Source organism: Linepithema humile, chromosome 1 (genome assembly GCF_040581485.1).
Source record: "Linepithema humile isolate Giens D197 chromosome 1, Lhum_UNIL_v1.0, whole genome shotgun sequence".
NCBI lineage: Eukaryota > Metazoa > Arthropoda > Insecta > Hymenoptera > Formicidae > Linepithema > Linepithema humile.
In genome coordinates, this window is record NC_090128.1 from 23814527 (window position 1) to 23829988 (window position 15462).

The 15462-nt window shown below is 29.3% G+C and overlaps 2 protein-coding genes and 2 pseudogenes across 4 annotated transcripts; 2 read left to right on the forward strand and 2 right to left on the reverse strand.

Annotated features, from left to right (window-relative positions):
* Positions 1 to 1331: 1331 nt before the first annotated feature.
* Positions 1332 to 2226, reverse strand: LOC136997233 (putative nuclease HARBI1; annotated as a pseudogene).
* Positions 2227 to 6644: 4418 nt separating this feature from the next.
* Positions 6645 to 9119, forward strand: LOC136999409 (uncharacterized). 2 transcript variants are annotated; one of them, XM_067353400.1, is made up of 4 exons: positions 6645 to 6982; positions 7258 to 7627; positions 7795 to 8364; positions 8481 to 9119. In XM_067353400.1, the coding sequence occupies exons 2-4, from the start codon at positions 7311 to 7313 to the stop codon at positions 8896 to 8898; spliced, it is 1305 nt and encodes a 434-aa protein (XP_067209501.1). In that variant the 5' UTR covers positions 6645 to 6982; positions 7258 to 7310; the 3' UTR covers positions 8899 to 9119. The 2 variants fall into 2 exon arrangements, with proteins under 2 accessions (XP_067209501.1, XP_067209497.1); XM_067353396.1 differs by having other exon boundaries at positions 6646 to 6982; positions 7286 to 7627.
* Positions 9012 to 12012, reverse strand: Hmr (Hybrid male rescue). 2 transcript variants are annotated; one of them, XM_067353416.1, is made up of 7 exons: positions 11855 to 12011; positions 11523 to 11697; positions 11168 to 11427; positions 10889 to 11051; positions 10748 to 10810; positions 10444 to 10674; positions 9012 to 10175 (listed from the first exon to the last, which is right to left on the reverse strand). In XM_067353416.1, exons 3-7 carry the CDS (start codon positions 11421 to 11423, stop codon positions 9851 to 9853), a joined length of 1038 nt encoding a protein of 345 aa, XP_067209517.1. In that variant the 5' UTR covers positions 11424 to 11427; positions 11523 to 11697; positions 11855 to 12011; the 3' UTR covers positions 9012 to 9850. The 2 variants fall into 2 exon arrangements, with proteins under 2 accessions (XP_067209517.1, XP_067209512.1); XM_067353411.1 differs by having other exon boundaries at positions 11523 to 12012.
* Positions 12013 to 12776: 764 nt separating this feature from the next.
* Positions 12777 to 14586, forward strand: LOC136999413 (putative nuclease HARBI1; annotated as a pseudogene).
* The last annotated feature ends 876 nt before the right edge of the window (positions 14587 to 15462 follow it).

Consider the following 15462-nt stretch of genomic DNA (forward strand, 5'->3'; position numbering starts at 1 on the left):
ACTCACACACACACACACACATACACACACACACTTGTAAAGAATACATAAATAAAATTATTAATATATGCGATTAAGAATTAAGTTTTTGTATCCTAATTATAAATTCAATCAAATTAAAATGTTGTCTTTAATAAATTAAACTTTTGTTCTTTTTCATTTAACCACACCCTCCTCGTTCGTCACCCCCCTCACACCTTCCCTCTCAAATTGCGCACAAAGGTTCCGCCCCGGGTAATAGGGATTCAATTCCTTGACCCAAAAAGGGAACCACGAGCGGTTGACTTGTTGACGGAGTAAAAACGACTCTTCCAGTCGCTGACCCGTCGCAAGTCCTAAACGTGCCGCTCGGCTCGTGCGGTCAGGTCCGTTTACGTCGATCGCCGAGCCCAACGAAAAAATTCTACATCTATCAGGACGTAACAATTTCAAATAACAACATATTTAACAAAATATTTATATTATTTTTTAAGATGATTCTGTAAGAAAGAAAAAGCGCACGTCGGAACATGACAACTATTTGGAACATAGAGTAAATACATTAAGCCAACCACTTCCTATTGTTACACTTCTGCCACCTAGAGAAGACCATATAGATGCATTTTTAAAATTATTCAAGTACAGATTAAGAAAATTACCGCCAGAGAAACAAGATGAATGGATACAACGATATTTGCAACAATCTTATGAAATGTTAAAAGATAATTGATAATATTCTGTCGTTTATATTTTATTCTTTTACGCATTAATATAGTCACAATAATATAATAAATATAATTAAAATATAATCATATAGTTATATAAAATGTTCTATAAAATATGTATATGTATAATTAATTAATGTATTTAATCAAAATAATGTTGATGCAATCTGATCTTAGCAATGTTTAAATTGCCAAGGTAAAGCTCATTCGCTATTAAAGTATTCACAAAAATTATTCCGAATTTTTGCAGCTATTCGAGAAGTGGAATCTGTACCACATCTTCCTATTTCCTGGAAAGCAGAATTATTGTCTATGGCCGGTATTCATAGGGCGGTATTCATAGTCCGTTCTTATATTCAAGATCGTCTTAAGCACGAACTTATATTCGCTCTCTTTGTCAGACACAATCTATGTGTGACGAAGAGAGCGAATATAAGTCGGGCGAGCGAATATAACGGACTATGGGCGGTATTCATAGTCCGTTCTTATATTCAAGATCGTCTTAAGCACGAACTTATATTCGCTCTCTTTGTCAGACACAATCTATGTGTGACGAAGAGAGCGAATATAAGTCCGTGCTTAAGACAATCTTAAATATAAGAACGGACTATGAATACCGACCTATGGCCGGTATTCATAGTCCGTTCTTATATTTAAGATTGTCTTAAGCACGGACTTATATTCGCTCTCTTCGTCACACATAGATTGTGTCTGACAAAGAGAGCGAATATAAGTTCGTGCTTAAGACGATCTTGAATATAAGAACGGACTATGAATACCGCCCTATATTTCTTCTCCAAGAATCTTCTATTAACCCATCAGGACTATCTTGATCAATCATGTTTTTATTGACATATTTATTGACTCCAACATCTTGTATTCGAATATAATTGTGTAAACATACAATAGCTTGTACTATTTTTATACTGTTTCAACTGAATAATTTATTGGTCTTCTTAAAATCCTCCATTGACTTGATAAAATGCCGAAAGTATTTTCAATGGTTCTCTTTGCTCGACTAAGGCGATAATTATAAACAATTTTGTTTTGGTTCAAGTTTTGTTTTCCTGGAAAAGGTCTCATCAGATATTCAGTAAGAGGAAAAGATTCATCTTCAACTAGCACATAAGGCATCCTTCACAGTAAAATTATCCTGGATCGAGTATATTTATTTCATTATTTTTGAGTTTTTGACCAAGAAGAGAATCTCTGAATATTCCACCATCACTGCGACGTCCATAGGCATCAATATCCACAAAAGTAAAAATATAATTAACGTTGCAAATTGCAAGCAAGACAAAACTGTGACTATTTTTATAATTAAAATATGATGAGCCTGCATTTTCAGGACACTGAAAAGATAGAATAATAGGCTGTAAAAGAGTTTTAAAAAGTTAATTTATTAAAAATTTTTTCAATAACTTACTTGAATAACAATATGTTTACCATCAATAGCTCCTATACAATGATTGAAATTCCAGCAATTTTCAAAATCATTAATATATAAGGAATTGGCTCGTATATAAATTATATCTATATGTTATAAATTGTATCTATATAAATTCAGAGTTGGGAAGTAACTCGTTACTTATAACGAAGTTACAGTTACAGTTATTTTTTTTGGTAATTATAACTTAACTTCCTTCCTTTTTCTTTATCTATAACTGTAACTTAGCTTAGTTACACATTTATGGTAACTAGTAACTAATTTAATAGTTAAGTTAAATAATAATTAATAGCTTTTATTTAAATAATAAATTTATTCTGTACAAATTATATATACAATATAAGGAATATGATAACCCATAAACTTCTTATTTTATATAAAATTGAAGGAATAATTTAGTTTCTTTTTGCATAAAAATCGATATTATAAACTATAATATAATAAACTAAAATATGAATAATAAAACTAACTGTAATAATAAATAGACATTAATTAAAAACATATAACATATAATAAAATGAAATAATAATATTAGGAAGCTATATTTTTAATTCTTTTAATTTAATTTTTAGATTTTCAAGAAATATAATTATATAAAAATTACATTCAACCTTGAATTAAATATGCATAAAAGAGTAGGTATCAAAAGTATGACATGGCTTGAATACATTATCAGCTTTTTTCAATTTAGACAATTAGGAATTGAATACCTAGTGTAAGAACTGCCTGAACTCAGTTGCCTTCCATCTTTTGCATTCATCTAATGATCTTGGTTTGCGATTAAAGTCACACGGTATATTTTTAATCTGGTTCATCAATAATATACTAATTTTTGATATTTGACTATACGGTAATTTCGCTTTTGATTTACCATCGCACCACATACGGACGATTAATGTTTTCGTGACTCCTAGATCGATTAAATGCATTGGATTTGATACAAAATCATTTATCATGTTTATTTTTGGGACTAACGCAAGGTTTGATGATTTAGAACGTAAGTGATGCTCCTCGTTTAATTTTATTCTAAAATTTGCATCTGTTCTTGCTGGACACTTGTTCAAATTTGGAAAACAAACTCTGCCACTTATATACTCTCCTTTGATGGTACATTTCGAACATGAATGAAAACCTGTATGACCCTTGGTATACTTAATAAATGCTTTTGCCGGTGTATCGCAAATAAAAGCTTTGATTTTAAAGGGATAAGTAATACCATTAATTATAATTCCGTGGGTACATAAATGAACAGCATCGTTAATAAAATCTTGCAAATATGCATTTGCATCTTCTGGTTTTTTGCTTCCATAATATATCCCTATAATATCGACAATTTTTCGATTTATTGTTAAGCTACATAATATGGGCCATACTTGTTTATTAGAGCTTTTAACCCTTAATCCCGACTCATGGGTCGTTTTCGACCCAAGCGAAATTTCAAAGTGCTGTAATTTTTGAAAACGGGTACGGAACGCGCCATATCCTGTACCTAAAAAAAGTTATGCCCCCCGAGGACCCGCCTACGGAATAGCAGCGCGCCAGTCCCCCTCAGGTCGTCACAGTGAGCATAACAATCTCACCGCGGACGCAAACGACCCATGAGTCGGGATTACGTTGCCCAAATCAGCAGATAAATTTTTTTCTACTTTTCGTTTTTATGCGTTTAATATCATCAAAAAATCGTAAAAAAAGGTCTGCATACGCAAAAAAAAATTGAAAAAATTTTTTTATGTAGTTTTTTGAAAAAATGGCATCGAGAACGTCAGAAGAAGTTCTGAATATTCTGCGGCCTTGGGAAAATGTCCTGTATTTTGGATCTGACGACTCATATATACGATATATATATATCGTATATCATATATCCCAGCAAACACCAAGTTACAGTTATATAATTGTTAGTTGTAATTTCCCACTCAATAATATAATTGTTATATAACACGTGTATTATATAACAGTTATATTGTTGAATGGGAAATTACAACTAACAATTATATAACTGTAACTTGGTGTTTGCTGAGATATATATATGATATACGCATTTCATGCTGTATATCTTGTTATCACAATTAAACGTATCATCACACACTAAAACATTGTTCTGTTATTAATTTTTACGCACTTTACAACAAATTTATTCATTAAAATCATTTTTACACGCGATTTTAGTCATTTTTACACGCAATTTTAGTACCCAAATTTTCGCCATTTTGAGGTTCAAAAATTAAGCATTTTTTTTAAATATAATTTTTTGTACTATTTTTTTATGAAAGGTGTTCCTCCTACCTTTAATTTCTTTTTTTATTTTTGTCGATATCTTCATTTGGCTTAAAGTTATGATTTTTTAAGTAAACAAGTGATTTTTCCTTACGTACCTCTATTTCTTAATAACAAACTATATAAAAAAATAATTTTTATCGAAATATTATGATTGGGACTTCAAGTTGAAGGTTGAAAGAAGCTCCATGAATGTTTTCAGATTTTTTAAAGCGTTTTTACTGATCCAAATAACGCAAAAACGCAAACGACCCATGAGTCGGGATTAAAGGTGCCGAAAAGAACAGTCGGGATTAAGGGTTAAATAACGGTAAACCATCGATATTTACATATAACTCAACAATTTGTATATTTTTAAATTTTTTTAATATAAATAGCCAATAGAGCAAGAGCTGGATCGATTTGCTCAAAAATTCCTTTTATTTATAAAATTCTACAGACGTTTCGGCCAAGGTACGTGGCCATCTTCAGTGTAATACAAAAGTAGTGTAGTTCCAAAGCTTCTCTAATCATGTACTAAATTTTATAATTTGTATTACACTGAAGATGGCCACGTACCTTGGCCGAAACGTCTGTAGAATTTTATAAATAAAAGGAATTTTTGAGCAAATCGATCCAGCTCTTGCTCTATTGGCTATTTATATTAAAACGATTTTTAATTTAATTAAGAAAGAGCAATAACCAATTATTATTGTATTTTAAATTTTTGTTTTAAGCATAATTTTTCTACGCATTTTTGTAATCCGAAATGATAATAATATCCCGGTGCCACAACTTTTAATATTTTTTTATCTCGGGGGGATTTTAGTAGAACCCGCACATCTATAGGTAATTCCGGATATTTCGGCTTTAAAATATTCATGTAATTCATTTATAGCAAAATGAGAAATTTTATTTTTTAAAGCCCATGTGGCGAATTTTGATGTAAAGGATTCTGTATATTCTGTGGCATTTTCATGTACAGAAGTATCTGAATCACTAATGTCATTTGATTTTATCTGGTCCAATGAATTATCGTTGTTTATTATATCATTATCATTTATATTGTTATCTGAGTTACTTTCATTTAAATAAAAATCATTGGTCAAATCATCATTATAATCACAATCGATAAGTGCAGCGTTTATATTCAATTTCTCTGTAAATTGTTCAAGATTTGTCTCGCTTAGTAAATTAACAGCAGCATTACTTGTATTTATAATCGTTTCTTTACTGCTTGTACTTGTACTCGGTTCTTGATGAGGAAATCGGTGCGCGGATTCAAGAAAGGATATAATAGAAATTGTATCATTTTTTGCTCGTTGATAATATTTACTACGTACTTTCGGCATACTTAACTTATCACTTTGTGAACTTGGAGATGAAATTAGTAACGGGATGATATTAATATTTTTCGTGTCTTCTGATGAGCTAGGCATGACAATTGAAAATGCGTTTTAGTATAAGGGCTCAGAAAAAAGTTTGATTTTACAATAAAAGCATTATTTAATTATATTAATTTTTCGACAACAATATATGATATATTTGTAAATAAATATAAAAATTTACTTTAATAAATACAGAATATATCCTTAACTACATATTGGCAACTGACAATTCCCGACTGACCAGGTAGTGAAATTCGCGAATATGTATTTCGTGTAAAAAATTTATCGTTGCGGGTTATGGGCGGAAATCATTAATTGATCAAATGCAGGAATAAATGTGATTTTAGAAGGCCTGGAGATTATAAATCAACTATATAGAGCAAGAAATAAGAGATATATTATTTGATAAGTTTAACTTTTATATTTAAATAAAAGTATAATCAGAAGTATAATCATGATGCTTTGTGAAATAATCATTTTATGTTTCAGATTATTTATTTAGGTTATAAATGGGGGATACGGAGTAACCGATTGCAAACGTATAAAAAAATATACTTACTTGCACAATCTTTATTACTTGAAGAATTGGAAAATCTCTGTTGCCCTCCTTCTCTGCAATTAAGTATATATTTCCATGCAGATTTTGCTGTTTTCTTTCTACGGTCTTTCTTGCTACGATCACACCTTGTTAATGAATCACACATAGAATGACAGTCAAGCCGAGAGCACAAGCTTTTACATAATGCGTAATGCATAAGACATAACGCATAACATAACTCACAGCAACGCACAAACTTTATGCATAAACGCGTGAGTTGCTGCGAGCGCCACGCATCGGCCAATGATCTTTCACACGTTTTAACTAACCTTGCAATTTATTTTATTTGCGTTTCGTTAATCTGTCTTAAACGTGCGGATATAATATTGCTTAGCTAAATCATAAGACGAATTACAAATAAAAGACAGTTCATCGAAAAGTTAATTGCTTTTATATCATCTAATTGCAATATAACACATAACAGTAATTTTCTGAAGTGCTTAACACGTGGTGTAAATATATGAAAGCAGAATACGTTAGAAACAAAAGTATTGTTTGAAGAAGGTTTCTATATAGGAAGAAACACTGTACTTAAACAGAAATTGGAAAGGAGACTCTTGGATTTCAAAAATATAATACTACATATGTGGAGGTAAATATTTTTTAGAATTTTATTCTATTAAATATATATATTTATCTAATTTAATTAAAGATTTTTTGTGTAAATTACATGTCTGGATTTTTTAAAGTAAAATGTTAGTTAATTTTTTTAGTTTATTTAATTCATGCATATAAGTTGGCATTTACAATTTTTAATACAAATTAAACAAATACTAATAGTTTGTTATACGTAGATGTAAAAATAATATGATATATTAAGAATATAAGAATAATTTCTTGTTACCAATATATTTATATATTTTTAAGTGTTGAATTTCTATATATAATTGGACAGAATAGCACAGAACAGCAAAGTATAGATGATGGAGGATGATGAATTTCTCATTTTGTCTGTGTTGGAATTATGTTTATTGGCCTTGTTACGAGAAAAAAAACGAAGAAAAAGGTGGTCAAATCGGAGGTGGTGGGTTAGACCTATCAATATTGCACGTCCTATATTTGGGGATTATGAGCATCTTTTTTATGAATTAAAAAATAATGATGCTGATATCTTTTTTCGATATGTGAGAATGAGGAAAGAAACTTTTTATCAACTACTACAGATGACAAAACCTTTTTTGATCAAAGTGAGCAAACGAGCTTTTAATCCAGAGCAACGGTTGATCATAACTTTAAGGTACTTAGTTATTAATTTTTTTTATTTTGTGTTTTGTTAAATGAAAAAAAAAAATGCAAACATGTGTAATATAATTATTTTACAAATGTGTATAGTATTTTGTTCTATTCATATATATCAATCATTTTTTTTGCAGATTCATATATATCAATCATTTTTTTTTGCAGATATTTAGCAACTAGTGATCAAATACTGTCCATTGCACTGGCTTTTAGATGTGGAGAATCAACTGTGCGGAAGATTATCCACGAAACATGTTCAGTTATAGTAAAAATATTGCAACCTATATATCTCCGTTTGCCTACCAAAGAAGAATGGAAAACTATTAGCGCTGGTTACTTGGAAAATTGGAATTTTCCTAATTGCGTTGGATCCTTCGATGGAAAACACATAGAAATACAAGCGCCACCCAATTCTGGGAGTTTATTCTACAATTATAAAAAGACATATAGTATTGTGTTGATGGCTGCATGTGATTATAGATACATGTTTACATTAGTCGATGTTGGCTCATACGGTGGCAATAGCGATGGTGGCATTTTTACGTCTTCTGATATTTATTCAGCACTACAAGAAGGAACATTAAATATTCCTAAAAATTTAATAAATCTTCCTGGAAGCAACATTAAATTACCATATGTTTTTCTTGGTGACAGTGGTTTCCCAATTAGTACTAATCTAATGAGACCTTACTCTGGAAAATTACTTAATGAAAAAAAGAAAATATTTAATTACAGGTTAGTAATTTTTTTATATACTTGTAATATAATAATAATTATATATAATGTAATAATAACATGTGTATTACTTCTATCTATTTTAATCTCTCTCTTATGTATTTTATTAATTTTAGATTGTCTAGAGCAAGACGCACTGTCGAAAATACCTTTGGAATTTTATCATCAAGGTGGAGAATTTATCGAAAGCCAATTCATATGCATCCTAAATATGTGGACACGGTCGTTATGTCAACAATATGTTTGCATAATTTTATAAAATTTGAGGAAGACCTTGCACAAGTAGAGAATAGAGTGTATTGCCCTCCAAATTTTATAGATTCGGAAGATGCAGCAGGCAATATCATTCTTGGAGAGTGGCGGCGAGATGTTGGAAAAGCATTTAGAGACATTCCACCTACTTCGATGCATCATGCAACTACAATTGCATATAAGCAGAGAGACAAATTGGCTGATTATTTCGTGACACAACCTGGTGAAGTTTTATGGCAGTATGACTATGTTAAAAGAGGACTGCATTATGATGATCTATGAAATATTTTAATATAAATAAAAATTATATGTGATAATACATTATATGTGATATAAATAATACATATATGTGACAATTTGTTTTATAAGACAACAAATTAAAAAGGAAATAAAAAATTAGTAGAAATAGTTTATTTTATACTTTAGATTATATAACAACAAAATTACAATATTATTATACATATATAAAAAATGTAATATAATAAATATATTGTTCTATCTCATTACAGTCTTCTTTTCTCTTTTATTTCTTTAGTTTAGTACTCTGGTTAATACTTTGCAACAAAACTTAAATATTTAAACAAAACATGTTTACAATGTTACTAAAACTTAAAATATTAAAATAAATGTTTAGAATGTTAACAAAACTTAAAGTGCAATTTTCTTTTTTCTTTATACAGTTAAGTTTATTTCTCTTATTAATAATTTTGCAAAAAAACAAATATTTAAACAAAACATGTTTACAATGTTACTAAAACTTAAAATATTAAAATAAATGTTTAGAATGTTAACAAAACTTAAAGTGCAATTTTCTTTTTTCTTTATACAGTTAAGTTTATTTCTCTTATTAATAATTTTGCAAAAAAACAAATATTTAAACAAAACATGTTTACAATGTTAATAAAACTTAAAATATTAAAATAAATGTTTAGAATGTTAACAAAACTTAAAGTGCAATTTTCTTTTTTCTTTATACAGTTAAGTTTATTTCTCTTATTAATAATTTTGCAAAAAAACAAATATTTAAACAAAACATGTTTACAATGTTAATAAAACTTAAAATATTAAATGTTTTAAATGTTAACAAAAATTAAAATGTTAAAAAGATAAAATATTAACAAAACTGAAATTGTTTTTTGTTTTTTAATGTTTGTACAAAGAAAAATATACTGTCAGTAAATTGCACATCGTAATTGTGACACTTTTGAGTCACACTTAAGAATTTTGATTATTATTAGATATCATATATAATGCGGAATATTTCTTTCTTTTTTTCTTTACTTTTATTTTCAGGCATTCTTTTTAATGAAGATAATATTAGTTGACAAAAAGCCACATCTTCTTCTATTTCTTGCTTTAAAAATGATGAAGTTGTTGAATGGAATCTGTTCTCTATTAGAGAAGAAACTTTAGAAATTGTATTTTGTAGAGTATCCGGCTGTGACTTTTTTTTAAATTTTATTCCTTGTCTAATTAAACTCTTTTCTCTTATATCAGTGGAATTTAATGATGTAGAAGAAGTATCAGATACATTGCCACAGAAATCCGAAGTTAAGTCACTAAAAAAATATAAAGCATTTTAAATATATTATTACTGTGTGTGTATGTTGTATCATATAGTCAAATAATATTAATAGTAAAGAGAAGTCTTACTTAATTAAGTAAAAAGTATCTTTACTATTTTTATTATTAACATTAATTTTACTTTTGTTGTACAGAAAAAATATTTAACAAATATATACATTAAATTATACAAATTTTGTAACAATATAATTTTTAAACTAAAAAAACCTTGAAACCTAAATGAAAGTTTGTGAAAATACTTACTTTGCATCTCTCTCTGTCATCACCTCTCTATCATCTATTAAAGATTGCTCAACAAAAATAGCTGCATTTGCAGAAGATGTGTTTTGTTTCCCACTATTTGAGCCTACTTTAAATAGTTTCTGTTCTGAAACTATTGTTGTCTTGTTATCTCTTGAAGACTGTTGAAGTAAAGTAGATGAGATTGGTAAAGAGAAGTTTTCTTTTCCGCTACGTACACATGAACTAAAATTTCTATAACAAAAATTGAAAACTCATTATTGATATGCCCAAGAAGTTTTTAAATAAATATTAGTATCTCACATACTTTTGAAGATTGACACATTTTGTCGACGCAGATGCGGTTTTGATAGGCACATTAGTCATTGTTCTAAAAGAAAAAAAATAGTATAAGAAATTTACATTATATAAAAATTTCTAAGCAAAACATACACAAAAAGAATGTTACCTTCTTCTCTTAATAAAGGGTTCCAAAAATTGCATAGTTTCGAAAAATTCAAAACTCCTTCTTTTTGAAGCTCCGCTCCCAGTAGTCGTTTCTTCTTGTTTTAATTTTTTCTCTCGTGTGTATCTCTCTCTTAGTCGTGTCCATCTTGATTGACATTCGTCCGCTAAAATAAATTACACAAAATTAATATATTTATAACACAAATTTACTTTATAAATTTACACATATTATTTGAAAATAACTGATAAAGAAATAAGAAGAAATAAAAATATTACATACCTTTCATGTTCATAATAATTCCTATTTCTATCCAGGCATTTTGCTTTTTAATACAATCCTTAAAATCAGTTAATTCTTTATTATATAAATAAGGATAGTCACGCACTAAAGAGATGAGTAAAGCATCTCCATCTTTTTCATTGTGATTTTCGATGTCACTGATATTTTCATCCTCATTTTCAAAATTATTATAACTTTGATTCTCATTTTCATCATGTATATATTGAGAATCATAATAATATGAATTGTGATCCATTTTTCTGTTAATATAAAATATTGATATTAATTGTGTATAATGTGTTAATAGTTTTATTAAATATATATTTATTAAATTAAAGACTTTGCAATATATTACCTTTTTTTATCTGCTGTTTAACGTAAAGTAAACTATATAATTTTATTTTTATTAATAGCTTTTTGACATTGATTTGTCATCAATACATCAATACGTTATCAAGAATAGGTTAGGAACAATTACACAAAGCAGTTTATTAACGCAGTTTCTGTTGTACACCAGGTCACACAAATGCCTTAACATATGAAGTTGCACGGGTGTCAAGGCATATCGAGTCGGCGTGTTCCGACTCTACATATTTTTACATCATGACTGGTTATGAACATAACGGCAATGCTGTTTTGGCTATTTCAAAGCAACTGGAGCAATTGATTGATATTATAAATATTAACCTTTATTTGTCAATTGCTCCAGTTGCTTTGAAACAGTCAAAACAGCTTTGCTGCTGTGTTCATAACCATAGTCATGATGTAAAAATATGTAGAGTCGGAACACGCCGACTCGATATGCCTTGACACCCGTGCAACTTCATATGTCAAGGCATTTGTGTGACCTGGTGTACATAACATAAGAATTCATCCTTACGGATTTTTCAACCTCTTATGCATTATGCTTTATGCACTATGCAAGATCCGCAAGGGAGAGAAGTGGGGATGAAATGAAGGGCTCTAATTGGTTGATTTCCTTATGCGTTATGTAAAAGTCTGTGCTCTAGCCTTCACTCTTATTAACAAATGACAGTCGCGCACATAAGGCAACGCACGTCCAGACGCAAACGTCCATAGGACGTTTGAGGCTGGCGTCACATAGAACCCGTAATCCGTAATCCGCACCGGAAGTCCGCAAAAGTTACTAGGGATTGCGTCCGTAACGTTACGTATGTTTTTTCTCCTTGTGTCCCATGGAGCCGTAAATACACACGTAACGGTATTACTATTTTTTATTTAACAAATTATAATTGTTTATTTGTATTTTATTCATAAGAAAACTACAGAATATATTATAATTTTAACAAAAATTTTAATTAAATCGTCAAATTTAGTTAAATAAATAAAATTAAAAAAAGCATTACTAGTAATAACTAGTAACTTTTAGTAACTTTAACGGAAATTTCATGGAATTACGGCTCCATGGGACACAGGGCCACTTTTTCCAACGTCGGTTAACTTTAACCGACTGGTAACTTTTCAGAATAGCCAACTAAAAACTCGAAATTTGTATATGTATATGTATATACAAGTTTCGAGTTTTTAGTTGGCTATTCTGAAAAGTTATCAGGGCCACTTTTTCCAACGTCGGTTAACTTTAACCGACTGTTACAGGATTGCCAACATGAAGAACAAAATATTGTAGTAGAAAGAGAAAATTTCTCTCATAACCTAAACAACTGTTGAGCTGCTGTCATGGATATTATTAATGATAATTGGTTTTCGGAATATGACAATTTTTATAATGATGAAAGTGATGAGTGTGATAATTTAAATAAAAAAAATTTCAAAAAATTACATATTATAAAATTACGCAACAATTATTTTAATATTTGTGAAGAAAAAGATTTTCAAAGAAGATTTGTAATATCAAAAAAAAGTTTTGAAATGTTATTACAAAAAATCGAAAATAAAATACAATATAATACTAATCGGTATAAATAATAATATTTATAAATACAAAACCAAGTAGTATAAAATAAATTTTCCAAAAAAGAAGTGTACACAATTACGTTTCTATGAACAATATTTTAATATCATTTTATGTGTTATTTCAGTAATGCTGCTATTCCACCAGTCATTCAATTATTGGTTGCACTCAGATTTTATGCAACTGGATGCTTTTTAATAACAGCTGCTGATTTTTGTGGAATTAGTGAAACAAGCGCTCACAAAATTATTCATAGAGTATCTCCTGAGATTGCTGCATTACGAAACGATTTTATAAAATTACCTCTTTTATCTGAGGAAATTCGAGAAAATGAACAAAAATTTTTCAAAGTAGCCAAATTTATTCGTGTTATTGGTTGTATGGATTGCACACATATTAAAGTGGAATCATTTGGTATGTAATACTTGAACTTATTCTTAGCTTACAAAATTATATATTTGTAATTAACAAATAATATATTTGTATTTTAGGAGGAGAAAATTGCGAATTATATCGCAATAGAAAAGGCTTTTTTCTATAAATGTGCAAGTCATAATAAATGCCAAATTAGAAATAATTGATATTGTAGCACGTTGGCCAGGATCAACACATGATTCTACAATTTTTAATCATTCTAGAATTAAAACCTTATTTGATGCACATACATTTGGTGACAGTTTACTTCTTGCAGATTCTGGGTATCCAAATCTACCATATTTAATGACACCGTTGTTACATCCCACAACACCAGAAGAACATTTATATAATGAAGCTCAAATTCGAACACGTACAAGAATTGAAAGATGTTTTGGCATTTGGAAAAGAAGATTTGCTATTTTATCAATTGGAATGCGATGTCGCACAGTTGAAAATACATTTCCTATTATAATAGCAACAGCCGTTTTGCATAATATTGCCCAACAGGAACATAATTCAAACTTAATTAGTAATTCTGAACAATGTGATAATACTATTATACAAATACAAAATGCTGATTTAAATTCTAGAAATAATAATAATGAACGAGAAAAATTAATTTTAGAATATTTTAAAAGGTAATATTGAAATGAATTATATATATTATATATATATATATATATATATATATGAAATTATTACAAATAAGATATAATATGAAATTATGTATCTACAAATTTAATAATTGCAGGTTACTTTGAAGCATGTCAAAGAAAATATTTTAAATTTTTTTCTGTTCGTTGTATCGTATTACGTGCATTAAATTCCTTTGTAACATTTGCCCACGTTTCATCTTTTTTTAAAATTATATTATTATTGCATTCTTTATTTTCTATTATGTGTCGATATAAAAAAATAATGTCTAATAAACTATTTTTATCACTAGTTGTGAAGTTTCTTGATCGTTGCATTGTTATCTATTTTTAATTGTTAATATATTTATATACTCTTTCACTTTTATATCACTTTCTTTTTATTGTGTATTTAACGTGCCGTCACCGTGCTAAAAGATTACAGGTTAGGATCAGTTAGAATCGATGACGTGTATTTTAGTTACAAGTTTCGAAGTTGGCTATTCTGAAAAGTTAACGGACGGTTAGGCTTAACCGACGTTGGAAAAAGTGGCCCTCAGTCGGTTAAAGTTAACCGACGTTGGAAAAAGTGGCCCACAAGGAGATAAAACACACGTAACGTTACGGACGCAATCCCTAGTAACTTTTGCGGACTTTCGGTGCTGATTAGGCCGGCGTCACATAGAACCCGTAATCCGTAATCCGCACCGGAAGTCCGCAAAAGTTACTAGGGATTGCGTCCGTAACGTTACGTGTGTTTTATCTCCTTGTGTCCCATGGAGCCGTAATTCCATGAAATTTCCGTAAAAGTTACTAAAAGTTACTAGTTATTACTAGTAATGCTTTTTTTAATTTTATTTATTTAACTAAATTTGACGATTTAATTAAAATTTTTGTTAAAATTATAATATATTCTGTAGTTTTCTTATGAATAAAATACAAATAAATAATTATAATCTGTTAAATAAAAAATAGTAATACCGTTACGTGTGTATTTACGGCTCCATGGGACACAAGGAGAAAAAACACACGTAACGTTACGGACGCAATCCTTAGTAACTTTTGCGGACTTCCGGTGCGGATTACGGATTACGGGTTCTATGTGACGCCGGCCTGAAATAATTCTCACATCTATCAGACGTACTACTCACGTCCATATATGATCCGTTCAAGACGGATCTATGACGTACTTGAAATAGACATCTATAAAATATCCGTAATCGAATATCCACTAATCGTTCATGAACGTATATTCATAGGATATAATTTATATGTCCATGGACGTGAAGACTTAAAATGGATATAAACTGTAT

What these genes read in the sequence shown, in the direction of transcription:
- LOC136999409 (XM_067353400.1), top strand. Translation starts at nt 7,311, where the DNA reads ATGATGGAGGATGATGAATTTCTCATTTTGTCTGTGTTGGAATTATGT. An exon ending in CGGTTGATCATAACTTTAAG is followed by an intron (nt 7,628 to 7,794) that starts GTACTTAGTTAT and finishes TTTTTTTTGCAG; the next exon opens with ATATTTAGCAACTAGTGATC. An exon ending in AAGAAAATATTTAATTACAG is followed by an intron (nt 8,365 to 8,480) that starts GTTAGTAATTTT and finishes TATTAATTTTAG; the next exon opens with ATTGTCTAGAGCAAGACGCA.
- Hmr (XM_067353411.1), bottom strand. Translation starts at nt 11,423, where the DNA reads ATGGATCACAATTCATATTATTATGATTCTCAATATATACATGATGAA. An exon ending in AAATGTGTCAATCTTCAAAA is followed by an intron (nt 10,675 to 10,747) that starts GTATGTGAGATA and finishes TTTTTGTTATAG; the next exon opens with AAATTTTAGTTCATGTGTAC. An exon ending in ATGACAGAGAGAGATGCAAA is followed by an intron (nt 10,176 to 10,443) that starts GTAAGTATTTTC and finishes ATATTTTTTTAG; the next exon opens with TGACTTAACTTCGGATTTCT.